Source organism: Bactrocera neohumeralis, chromosome 5, assembly GCF_024586455.1.
Source record: "Bactrocera neohumeralis isolate Rockhampton chromosome 5, APGP_CSIRO_Bneo_wtdbg2-racon-allhic-juicebox.fasta_v2, whole genome shotgun sequence".
Classification (NCBI taxonomy): Eukaryota; Metazoa; Arthropoda; class Insecta; order Diptera; family Tephritidae; genus Bactrocera; species Bactrocera neohumeralis.
Genome location: NC_065922.1, coordinates 60456344 through 60469336, shown reverse-complemented (window position 1 = coordinate 60469336; position 12993 = coordinate 60456344). Strand labels below are relative to the sequence as shown.

Below are 12993 nucleotides of genomic sequence, written 5' to 3'. Positions count from 1 at the left end.
CTGAACTTCAAAAGCGCGAAATTTTTTATATTTTCAATTTTTTTTGGTTTTTTTAGTAGGTTGTATAGCTGCACTCCTACTGATTAATAATCTATTTGGTTTTTATGTTTCAGATGTTCAGAAGAGACAAAATCAACAACGGCACCGGGAGTTATCTTTTAAGATAGCTTTTTTGGACGCCATTTTTAGTGTTGTTAAACATTTTTTTATTTAACAAAAAAATATTTTTGTACTTTTCATAAGTGTATAAATAAACTGTAAAAATGTTAAATTGATTGCTCAAACAAAACGTTTTAATCTGTAAGGTACTCACCGCTCTTGTTCGATTTTGTTGTTATTTTTTATATCATGCAACATCTGCACCGTTCTCTATATAATAATTAATTAAATTATTATTGGGGTACTCTAAACGTGTCATAAAGCATCGTAAAATCATAAATTTTTATACTAGTTTAAAACATTTGTTGTTGGATTGCATGCTAAAATAAGTTTATGCAAAGTACAACTTTGAACGCTATGTTTTCTGATCGTTATAACTTATAAGGGTTTCAACCCCTTTATATCATTGCAAATTTCACATTTTCTACAATTTTCACATTATACATGAGTATGTATATATACACACATATATGTAAAACCTTTTATTAGAATATGCTTAGGAAACATAATATTATTTAATTTTTCCACTGCACATTTTTTAATATGAGAATTGCCGATTCGCGCGGAGTTGACTGAGCACCTGCTATTGTTCTTCGTATACGCGCAATATTTCGTACACGTACAATATATGTATGTACAATGTGTATTTTTGGTCCGTATTCTGTTGGAAATTGATTTTTTTGCTATTAACAGCCGATCTAAGCACATTTAAAACTTAAATTTTTTTTCTTAAAATATTCAGATACATATGCTTATCCAACTTTTTACTAAAAACATCCAAATGTCCAAATCCAGATGCATCCATATACCCCCAAACCATAAAATTACTCCTACCTTGCTTTACTGTTGGCAATAAATTTTTTTCCTTTCGACTTTTCATTAATCTGTCTCCACACTTTTCGTGATCTATTCGAACCAAATACATTTATTAAATTTTGAGTCGTCGGTGAACACAACCTTTTCCCAATGCAATACGGTTTGTTTAAATATTGTTTAGCAACCGCCGACCTCTTCTTGTTATTAAGCTTACTTATGTATGGCTAACAAAGTGCGATTGATGAAAACCAGCACAATTCAACACATTCCCTACTGTTTGGGGATTTATTTTTATACCCTGAACAGGGTAAATTAAGTTTGTCACGAAGTTTGTAACACCCAGAAGGAAGCGTCGGAGACCATATAAGGTATATATATAAATGATCAGTATGTTGAGCTGAGTCGATTTAGCCATGCCCGTCTGTCTGTCTGTCCGTCTGTCTGTCTGTATATATACGAACTAGTCCCTCAGTTTTTAAGATATCGTTTTGAAATTTTGCAAACGTCATTTTCTCTTCAAGAAGCTGCTCATTTGTAGGAACTGCCGATATCGGAAGACTATAACATATAGTTGCCATACAAACTGAACGATCGGAATCAAGTTCTTGTATGGAAAACTTTCACATTTTACGTGGTATCTTCACGAAATTTGACATGGATTACTGGTTAAGGTAATAACATAATCTCCAAAAAAATTGTTCAGATCGGATTACTATAGCATATAGCTTCCATACAAACTGGACACATAGTTACTAAAAGAAATGCACCTGTGAGGGGTATATTAGCTTCGGTGCAGCCGAAGTTAACGTTTTCGGCTATATTTCAAAAATGTATAAACAAATGTATCTGAACATTTTAACAAAATAATTTAAAATTTAAGTGTGCTTAAATCGGTCCCGCAATCACTAGACATTAATCCTATTCAAAATGTCTGGAACTTTTTGGAAAATTGTATTCGAAAACATCGAATTTCTTAAAAATAAGGCCAAAAAACTGGATCATCGACTTCTTCTTCCTCTTCTTCTTAATTGGCGTAGACACCGCTTACGCGATTATAGCCGAGTTAACAACAGCGTGCCAGTCGTTTCTTCTTTTCGCTACGTGGCCGAGGCTGTTGGTAGTTTTTCATTGGGGTGAGCTTTTTACGTGGCGGGTCCCAAACCCAGCGCACAACCCTATGGGGATGTTTCGCCTTCTCACTTTAGCTCACCTTTAAACGGATGTTCTTAGGCTACCCAGAGGATACTTGGTCAAAGACCGGAAGTCGTGAGCTGCTTGAGTCATATGTAAAAGAATCGTTTCTGGCCACTCCCAAGTGAATGGCGATCAGAGAACTTTCCTCACTTGCGTGAACTTCTACACATGACTCCATCATCCCATTATCGACTTAGTGGGTCAAAATATCCGGAAATAATACTAGAAATCGAGTGGGAGCATACGAATTAATTCCCGTGACGAGAGAATTTTGAAAAAAATATATATTTTACATCCGCGAACGGGCGGTTCTAGTGGATTGCAAGATACAAATCAAATTTTTATTTCAGAAATACTAATATTTATACATTTTGGTCTTATTTACTTAAAATTAAAGCTAAAGCTGAAGTGTAAGCATCAGCCTGATTGAAGCCAGAACAAAGAAAGAGTTATTTACAATATTTGCTGTTTCAGCATATTCCAGCAGAACGTTAAGCATTCTGTTTTCTTTACAATTGTCATTGTTATTCCTTCTTGTGAGAGCAAGCGATATTGTTAATTATCAAAAACGTTAATTATGATTTTAATTTATGAGACAGTGTATTTGCAAAATGCAAAGATTCAATTTTATTTACAGTTATGGTAAGGTTGCTATGCGGAGGCTGTCGTTAACTCCCCCCTTCCTAAAATGAATCGTCACCGATTCACTATTATTTTGAGTTAATTTATATATTTGATCCAAAAGAACATTATAAGTGATTGCTTGAAATTGCGTATTTTCGATTGGTTTGGGAATTTCGCGCGATTTTTTTAATTTTAGTATTAAGTAAGTTATGAAAAGTATTCCCAAGATTAAAATTACACTGGCCTACAAAAAAATTTTTTGGTTTGGTGCAGCTCTGTGCGCATCAGTAGTCGGTATTGTAGGTAGGATGAACCACATTCCCGCTACTAGATGTCAGCTGACAGCTCTAGTTTACCAACAATTCTCATTTTAATTTCCCCGTATACTATGTATGCAAGCACTTGCCAGCCACCGCATCGCGCATCACTCATACGCCCTGGCATACACTAAGTAATGTAAGCTTGTATGGTACTGTCCTGCATGAGGTCAGCCGTTTCAAATATTGGCTTCTGGCAATTTATGTGAATAAACCAATTTTACTGGCCTACAAAAAAAAATTTTTTGGTTTGGTGCAGCTCTGTGCGCATCAGTAGTCGGTATAGTAGGTAGGATGAACCACATTCCCGCTACTAGATGTTTTTTTCTTTTTTCTTATGAACAAGAGCTGATATGGAAAATGTGACTTGTTTTCTCGTATCAACTCACAAAATACATCCAAAATCAGGTATAAAATCTTAGGCACCAAAATGAGTGTAAGCCAGTGTTATGTACCAAAAATATGAATGGACTGTGATGTTCTTGTTCCGTTCTGCTAGAATATTTAAATTATCTAATTTTAACAGTTTATTAGTTGTTTCAATATATTCTAAAATTTCAAAATTATTTATATGGTTATTTTTAAGATAATTCCAAATTTTTATTCCAATGTTGTCATAAGTTTGATTATTTATGACAGTATAATTTTCAAATGTTATTAAATATGTTCCATTCAATGTTTGATTGTCTACAACATTTTTTCCTGAAACTAATATCGCTCCTGGTTTAATTTCTTCAATTTGCAAGTTTTTTTCTTTTAATTTATTACAATATCCTTGGTTTTTGTTTAAAATTTCTAACAATCATGTGCTTTTTTATTTAGTTTACAATAGGTTTTTGAAATTTCTGTTACAATTTTGAATATTAAAAAATTGATTGCTACAATATATTATGTTCTGGTCAATAATAAGCTTACCATCTAATTGAGCTATGGCTCTTACATCATATTACTTCCATGTTAGTTCTATTTTAAGGTACTTTATACAAATTATAATTGTCTTTTTTTTTGGGCTATTTTAAATTTAGAAATGTCCATCAAATCTGTTATGGTCATTATACCGTGTTGGTAATATGTTATGTTTTTTAGTTCATCAAAACGTAAAATTGTTGGATTTTAAATTCCAATTTTACCAAAAGTTATTGCATTTATTAAATTTTGCAGTTCGTGCATAACATATTGATTTCGTTTTCTTTTAATTTTCCTGTTTGTGGTATCACCTTTAATATTATTTACTGTGTCAGTTAATTCTGTTATTATTTTAAAATTTTCAAAATTTGTTGAGAATTGTTTATTGTTATTTATTACTAGTTCGTCCAATTTGTCATTAATTTTTACAAAGTCGGCATGGTCTGGTGTTCCAGCTATCCATTTCCAAAGTGTTCCTTATTCATTTATACCTCTTTTTTGCCTAAAATGGGTTTGTTTTAATTGTTCTAATACGGTTTTAATTATTAAAATTTCTGATTCTGTTTCCTGTGCAATAATTCCTAGGCTGTCGTGATTTTATTCGTTATTACTGTAAAAATTTATATATTCGCCTGCTACTATATTTTCAAAATAAGACAAATTCTTCTTCTTATTAATTGGCGTAGACACCGCTTACGCGATTATAGCCGAGTTAACAACAGCGCGCCAGTAGTTTCTTCTTTTCGCTACGTGGCGCCAATTGGACATTCCAAGCGAAGCCAGGTCCTTCTCCACCTGGTCCTTCCGACGGAGTGCAGGTCTTCCTCTTCCTCTGCTTCCCCCGGCAGGTACTGCGTCGGATACTTTCAGAGCTGGTGTGTTTTCGTCCATCATGACATGACCTAGCCAGCGTAGCCGCTGTCTCTTGATTCGCTGAACTTCTTACATACTTATGTTAATGTCGTCCTATATCTGGTACAGCTCATCGTTCCAACGAATGCGATATTCGCCGTGGCCAATGCGCAAAGCACCATAAATCTTTGGCAGAACTTTTCTCTCGAAAACTCTCAACGTCGACTCATCAGTTGATGTCATCGTCCAAGCCTCTGCACCATATAGCAGGACGGGAATTATGAGCTACTTATAGAGTTTGGTTTTTGTTCGCCGAGAGAGAACTTTACTTTTCAATTGCCTACTCAATCCGAAGTAGCACCTGTTGGCAAGAGTTATCCTGCATTGGATTTCCAGGCTGACATTGTTGGTTCGATTTATGCTGTTTCCCAAATATACGAAACTATCTACAACTTCAAAGTTATGACTGTCAACAGTGACTCTTTGTTTGATGATATTTCCTTCCCGTTCACTGACAGACCCATTTGCTTTGTGTTGTTCTCAACTAACGGCGCAGTTTACACAGCCGATGATATCAATTTTCGTGCTGTCAAAAGCAGCAGGTTGAAAGGGAGTCGCCTTATCTCAAAACCTCGTTTGGTATCAAATGGCTCAGAGAGGTCCTTCCCGATCCTGACGGAGCCTTTTGTGTTGCTCGACGTCAGTTTACACAGCCCCTTTTCGTGCTATCAAAAGCAGCATTGAAATCGACAAAGAGGTAGTTCGTTGGGCATGCTTTCGTCCGACCATATTTTAGAAAGAAGCTGATGCATGCTCCTTATCAGTTCTTCGCCGCCGTGTTTGAATAGCTCAGCCGGTAATCCATCGGCCTCCGCCGCTTTGTTGTTCTTCAGGCGGGTAATCGCTATACGAACTTCTTCTTGGTCGGGCATTGGAACGTCTGCTCCATCGTCATCGATTGGGGAATCGGGTTCGCTTTCTCCTGGCGTTGTACTTTCACTGCCATTCAGCAGGCTGGAGAAGTGTTCCCTCCATAATTTAAGTATGCTCTGGGCATGTTCTTAAATTCATATATATTTATATGTACATATATTTGTATACATCGCCGGACAAATAATGCACAAGCACACAAACAGACGTATGCGTACACATGTGAATATTTCACCAACAAAAAAAATGAATTTTTGTTCTACAAAAACAACATCTCAAATAGCATAAGCATCACAAGTCAATATGGCAGACGAATTGGCGAAGCCCGAATGTTGTAAATTTTATAACAAAAACGATTTCATTCTTAAACGCAGGCGCATATTCCACAAGCGACCTCTCTTCATTCATAAAAACAGACGCTGTAACATCTCCCCGAGCATGCCTCTGCCAACAACCGTCTTTTCGCGACGATGGCAAAAGCTAAAAATCATAAATTGAACAACTTTCTGGTGTTTGTTCTAAGAAAGTAGTGAGAAAAGTGGCAACATACATAGCTGTTGTCGATTTATAATATTTGTCAATTCTAAAATATTTTTCCATGGCTCACAAAAATCTGCGTCGATATGTATGCAAGCTCATATAAAAACATACATATTTACGCTAGTTTGTAGGCGAAGCTGTTACAGCGGCGTTTTTTTTCGGCACAGCTTGCATTTTCTACCAGCAACACAATGTTGTGACGCTTTGTCGTCGCGTCAGTGCTTCGACACACTGACTCTTTGACAAAACGTGAGTTTCGGCCATGCGAAAGATGCGTGCGACACTTGTTATTATGAATGTATGTACATATGTACATATGTGGCTCGCATTTTCTTTCGTAAACATACAGATAAATGTGCCAAAGAAATAATATACATATGTATATATGTATATGCCATAGAAATTCTATTGACACAAATATGGAAATGATAACGAAATAATGCGAATATGCATATTTCATGAAGGCCATCAATTTTCTTTGAAGAAATGAAGTTCATTTGGCACATCTTTACTATCTAATAGTCGAAATAAATATAATTTATTTGAAATATTAATTTATTTCAAAATTAAAAAATTAAATTAAAGAGAAATAAAATTAAAATTATTTTTAGCTAATTTTTCCCGATTTTGAAAAAAAAATTAAATTTTTACCATTTTTCGGAAAAAAATGGTTCATATAATACAAAGTAATCACGCATATGTGACTCAGAGAATGCTTTTTTACATTCTCTGTGTGACTTAGTATATTTTTCTTCAAAGAATTTCTCTTTACATATATTTCTGCCATTGAACGTGCTCATTTCTGCTAAATAGCAGCGAGAATGGTGAATCCTTACTACAATTCTATCAGCTCTGTCAGCCGTCAAATCGAACATCATACAGAATTCAATTTGCACCTTCTCTATGCTTTAAGTTCTCTGGTTTAGTAACATAGACTGTATACTTTACACTTTATTACGTAATATTATTATATAATATTACTAATACATGTATATAATATTAATTATTTGTCTAATAAATTTAAAAAAGAAATGTCCATATGCATGGTAGAGGAATTTTCGAGAAAAATAAGAATTTCAGCAAATTGCCTTCTCATAACATGGCAACGCTCCATTTTCTCGTAATTGTTAGTACATAAATGATGTTCAGTACGAGTGTAAAATGTAATTTTTAAAATAAGGGTTTCTTATGTAAAAAACCTGCCAAAAGTGTAAAATATGGATTTATTTAAATGTTTATGGTTTAATTTATTTAATTTGAATTAGAAAATGTGAGTAAAGTGTGTTTAATGTGGTGAAATGATTCTTTAAATAATCGAATTTTGGGAAATTTTGAGGTCGAATATCTGCTGTACCTATAACCCTATATATTTTTTAATCAGGAGGGCTTCTTCTTTCCAACGATACCTTCAAATTTCTGACGGTTAGTGTTTTTACGCAAATCGGTATCGAAATGCTCATTGTGTATATAAAAGTAACAAAAAAATCGATTTTGAAACAAAATATAAGATTGTGAAATTTTTCAAAATGAAAAGCCGGTATTTGTATTGTTTTATTTCAACTCCAATAACACGAAAAAGTAAATAAGCTTGAATATGTGATGTTAATGTTTTTACGCAAATCGATATCGATTGCTAAATGTGTTTCCAAAAAATCTACTTTACACCTACAAATAAGATTATGGAGTTTTTCCAAATGGTGAGCTTTGTCACAGCTCCAATAACGTCGAAAAGTTACAAGTTGGAAGAACATCGAGCTTACACCTAAGTTAGCTCGTTTCCGTTTTCGGAAGGCACTAGGTATTATATGTTAAAATCGATTTTCTTGTTTCGAAATTCCGTGAAAAAATATCTTCACAAGTTCCAGCAAATTTATTTTTTTCATTTCACAGTTCAGTAGGCAATAACGCCAGTGCATTTGAGAAACATCCATAATCTTATATTTTGTTTTAAAATCGATATTGGAATTAAGTGAAAACATTAACTTCACAAATTCAACATAATTTACATTTTTCACATGATTTGCGAATTTAAAATATCATAACGAAAGTGCGTTTGGAAAATTTCGCAATTGAGCAATAGAAACTGAGTGAAAAATTTATATAAAAAAATTGTTTTAGTTTAATTTTGAAATTTGTTTAGTAACATACTAAAATTTATAGTTTCAGTGCAATAAATCGCTGAAGCGACATTTTAGGTTACAACATATTTACAATTTACAACATATTGTAATCTTAGGTTTAGTAATATACTAAAATAATTTTTTGTGAGTATCAGTTGATTAAAAAATATGTATATACCAGGTAATAGTTGTTTTTAGAAACACGAAATTTGATTTAAAAAATTTATATTGAATTAACAAGAAACGTAAATGTATGCGGTTTAGAAGTAGTTAATATTATAATATCTACAAGTAAAAAAAAAACTGGTGCGTGGAGTCCCTACGCGCGGAAGAAGTTATACAGTAGACTCGCGGTAACGTGAACTATTAAAAACCGAGCGTGTTTACGTTTGCGAGGTTGTTCACGTTTTCGAAGGTATAATTTTTAAAATTTTTCAAATAAATTAAACATGTGTTTTAACTCAAATTCATTTATTTTTATTTTATTTCAGATTGTAAAAACATGTAATTTATATGTTTAGGTTTTGTTAAGAAAAAAATACCCATTGAAATTATTGGAAAAAATGGGTTATCTTTTTTTGGATTTTCTTTTTTTGCAAATTGCTGAACACGGCTTTTTCGCGGAGACGTTTAAGTACGCTGATATCTGTTGGACTTATATTTTCATCTTCCGCCCATTCCAAAGCTTTATTAAAAATGTTGATTGCTTCACTAGGCTCTATTCTAGTATGTGGTCTTTCCAGATTACTATCCTCGCTTTCACTTTCATCACTAGTTAAAACCTCGTTCGTTTCGGTTGAGTTAGGAAAATCTTCAGTCCATTCATTGATATCAGCAATTGAAAAACTAACCTGCAAATACACAATTTAAATCAAATGAGTTATTGGATGGAAGAAAAGGTTCAAACCTCTGGATTAATTGAATGAAGCAGTTCTATTGCGCGTTCTTGTTGGCTGTTAATTGGTAAACAAATCCTTTCTCTCAAAGTAGCTAATGGAATATCCTCATCACAGTCTTTTTCATCTTCTATAGAGCTTAAAATGTTCGTCCAGCATTTTGCTATTGTTTCCTTTTCAAGACGTTGCCAAGCTAAATCTAAATAGCCAATAGCGTCTCTTAACGTCAATTTCTTTAGGGCTTCAATAACATCAGTCCCTGTGGCTACAATTGATGCCAAAAGACTGTTTCTGTAGAAAAGTTTTGTAAGTCGTATGGCATTTTGATCCATTGGCTGTATGAGTGGAGTGACATTTGGTGGCATAAACATTGCAGTTATTAACTCGTCATCTGATCTCAATTCATTTTCGGGAGGATGAGATGGAGCATTGTCTATCAACAGCAGAGCTTTATTGGGCAATCCTTGATCTTTTAAAAATTTCCTGACCTACAATAATAAGAAATACACATGTAAAAGTTTGAAATCACTAAAACTGATTTTTTAACCTGTGGTACAAACGAATGGTGAAACCAATGTTTAAAAATGGCAGCCGTCATCCATGACGACTTGGAGCAATTGTAGTCAACAGGAGAATCAAAATTTTTAAAAGAGCGAGGATTTTTGGCCTTTCCAATAACAAGAAGTTTAACTTTATGCACCCCTGTTGCGTTTGTACAAGCCAGAAAAGTGACACGCTGTTTTTCCGTTTTTCTTCCAGGAGCATTTTTTTCTTGTGAGGATACGTATGTTCTGTCAGGTAGCAGCTTCCAAAATAGTCCCGATTCGTCTGCATTATATATTTGATCGTGCGACAGACCTAGCTCTTTAATTTTGGCTTGCAACTTGTTTTTGAAAGGGTCCACAAGTTCAGGTCTAGAAGATAACTTTTCTCCACTTATTTTAATAAAACGCACACCATAACGCTTCTTAAAGCGTTGCAACCATCCATCACTCGCATTAAAATCACTTTGAGTTTCTTTAATTATTGAATGAAAAAATTTAGCTTTTTCTTTAACTATCAATCCATTGACAGGGTAATTTTTTTCTCGCTGTTTAAGGAACCAACGGTAAAGCGCTTTTTCCATTTTAGGAAGTTCAGAACACTTCAAAGTCTTCCGCTTTCTAGGCCCAGAAAATGTACTGTTAACACATTTTAAAATGTTCTCTTTTTTTTTGTTGATAGCGCAAATTGTTGATTTTGCAACACTGTACTGTTTTGCTAAGCTGGTTACGCTTGATCCTCCTTTTAATTTTTCTATTACATCAACTTTTTCCTTTAAAGACAAGTATTTTGGTCGTTTTTGCGACATTTTTCACGAATAACTTTAGATTAGATCATGCAAAGTCAGCAACGCGCACTAATTTTAATGCCAATCCACATCGATCCATCCCAGTATACTCATAAGCAATAATTTACGGGTATTCCCCGTTTTATAAAAACGATTCGCATAATTAACAAACATATGTATGCATGTAGAAAAGAAAATAACGTTTTAAAAGCATTTTAAATTTGTTCACGTTATAGGGCTTTCTCACTGTGTTCACGCTACCGAGTAGTCAGTGTAAAAAAAATTATGTTCATGTTAGCCGGTGTTCACACAAGGCGGTGTTTTTGTTACCGCGAGTCTGCTGTACTTCTTAGTGACATTCTAAGAGATGCATATCATTTTGTATGAAAGAAAACTAGAGAGAAGGAAAGGATAAGATATGGTGGAGTGACCAACACTTTCTTAAATTCACATTTTATAAATTTATTATGCACTTTTTATAAAGCAAAGTCTAAATCAATTATCATTTCTGGGTTCTGACGGATTGATATCTACATTTTATATTTACAATTGGGTTATGATAACTAAAATACGATATAAAATGTCTTACATCTATTTTATCTATATTTTTCGCGAATACCGCATCAATAGTCGTACCTCCTTTTGTCATAGGATCATTTCTTCTATTGATCATTTCTCCCTGAGGAATGCCAGTAATGGTTCAGCTTCACTCTACTGGTTCTCCGATAATATCTGCAAAAGCTTGCGAACCTGCAGTTGACAACGGTAATGAAGCTTTACCGATGAACAATTTTATATCTCTCATCGATGAATTTGGTGATATATAAATGGCAATTAAATTCAATTTTTTACTATTATGATTATCGATAGGGTTCATTTTGCATTCTACCGCACACAAATCGCCAATTCTTGTTGATGTTGATATCGTCACATCAGCATCACTCGCGTACGGAGCCTTTATATCTAAATGAGGAGCGAGAATATGACATTTGTCTTGCTCATTATGATAAATAGCAACGCCTGAATTTCTTTTTTCATTGCGTTGAAATCTTACAATGAAATCAAAATTTGGCACGGATACAGGAGGCTCGTTGTCGTTCATAAATGTTTCTGATAACATCCAGATGTTTGACTGTTTAAACACTCTATTCTAAAATTGAATGATTTTATTGACAAACATTTTCTTGTGCTAAGAAACTCGAATAATTCTTTTTCTAAGGTGATAATTGGATTTTGACGTAATTTTATCATTTCAATTTCGCTGTATATTTTGTTAGTGTAAAAGCAACAAATATGCCTCGCTCATTTGCAATTGCAAATATGCAAGACCATTTGCACCAGATTGTGAATTGCCCTACTGTACTTATTGACTGCATTATTATATATAATTATTTGTATAAAACCTTGGAATTTATTCATTAAAATTACCACTCAGAAGTCGTTTTATCCGTTGTAACCGAAGGATCATGGAAGAAACATCATTTCTAATATGCCACAAGACAAAATTAGAAATGAAGTTCATAAACCTCACGCTGTCAGATAAAACGAAATGTGTACTAGTGATGAGCGATATTTCACCACCGGTGATTTTATCACAGTGATTGAAAAATCGCTTATAGTCACTGCTATTGCTAGCCCAAAATATCAGTGAATGGTGATTTTTCTTCATGCCAATATTTCACTGTGAATGAAATTTAAAATTGGCACTAGCTTATGAACAATAATTGTATGTGGTGATTTTTTTGGTGTTAGAAGTAGAAATTGTGATTTTGAATACTTCTTTATTCACTGTGAATATATACAATGTATGTGGTGATTGTTTGTGGTTAGCCGCAGAAATTTTGATTTTGAATGCTTTTTCACTGTGAAAATATATGTGCATTGCGTTTTATTTAATTCCGTTGAACGATTGCTTAAAATAAATATTTTGAATTCGATTTTTTTTTTAATTTATTGAATATTATAAAATATCTTTTAAAATTAATAAAACACGAAGTGAAATGTGGCAATTTTTCGAAGCAGTAAGTGAAACTCATGCAAAATGCAAAATTTTTTTAAAAAAGATATATCATATTTTGTTGTTGAATATACAAATTATTCTGTTTTAATTTATGGAAAATTCAAGGAATTGCATTAAAATTAATTCCTTTTATTTAAGACTATATTTTTTTGTTTTGGCTTAATTGCAGGTTAGAACTACTTAAAATATCTGTGTTATTAAGAAAAGTAGCGATCGCAATAGCTGTAAAAAAGTCACAGTGATTTAAAAATCGCAAACACTCTTTTCACTGAAACTAAAAAATCGCTAC

General features: G+C 33.5%; 1 protein-coding gene across 1 annotated transcript; it reads right to left on the bottom strand.

The window, feature by feature from the left end:
* Positions 1–8901: 8901 nt before the first annotated feature.
* On the bottom strand, positions 8902–10773 carry LOC126759222 (jerky protein homolog-like). The gene is made up of 3 exons (XM_050473927.1): positions 9902–10773; positions 9366–9842; positions 8902–9309 (listed from the first exon to the last, which is right to left on the bottom strand). The coding sequence occupies exons 1-3, from the start codon at positions 10703–10705 to the stop codon at positions 9010–9012; spliced, it is 1581 nt and encodes a 526-aa protein (XP_050329884.1). The 5' UTR covers positions 10706–10773; the 3' UTR covers positions 8902–9009.
* Positions 10774–12993: the final 2220 nt, after the last annotated feature.

Coding starts and splice junctions, on each gene's coding strand:
- LOC126759222 (XM_050473927.1), bottom strand. CDS start 10,705: ATGTCGCAAAAACGACCAAAATACTTGTCTTTAAAGGAAAAAGTTGAT. Junction 9,843..9,901: donor ACCATTCGTTTGTACCACAG/GTTAAAAAATCA, acceptor TTATTATTGTAG/GTCAGGAAATTTTTAAAAGA. Junction 9,310..9,365: donor TTCATTCAATTAATCCAGAG/GTTTGAACCTTT, acceptor GTGTATTTGCAG/GTTAGTTTTTCAATTGCTGA.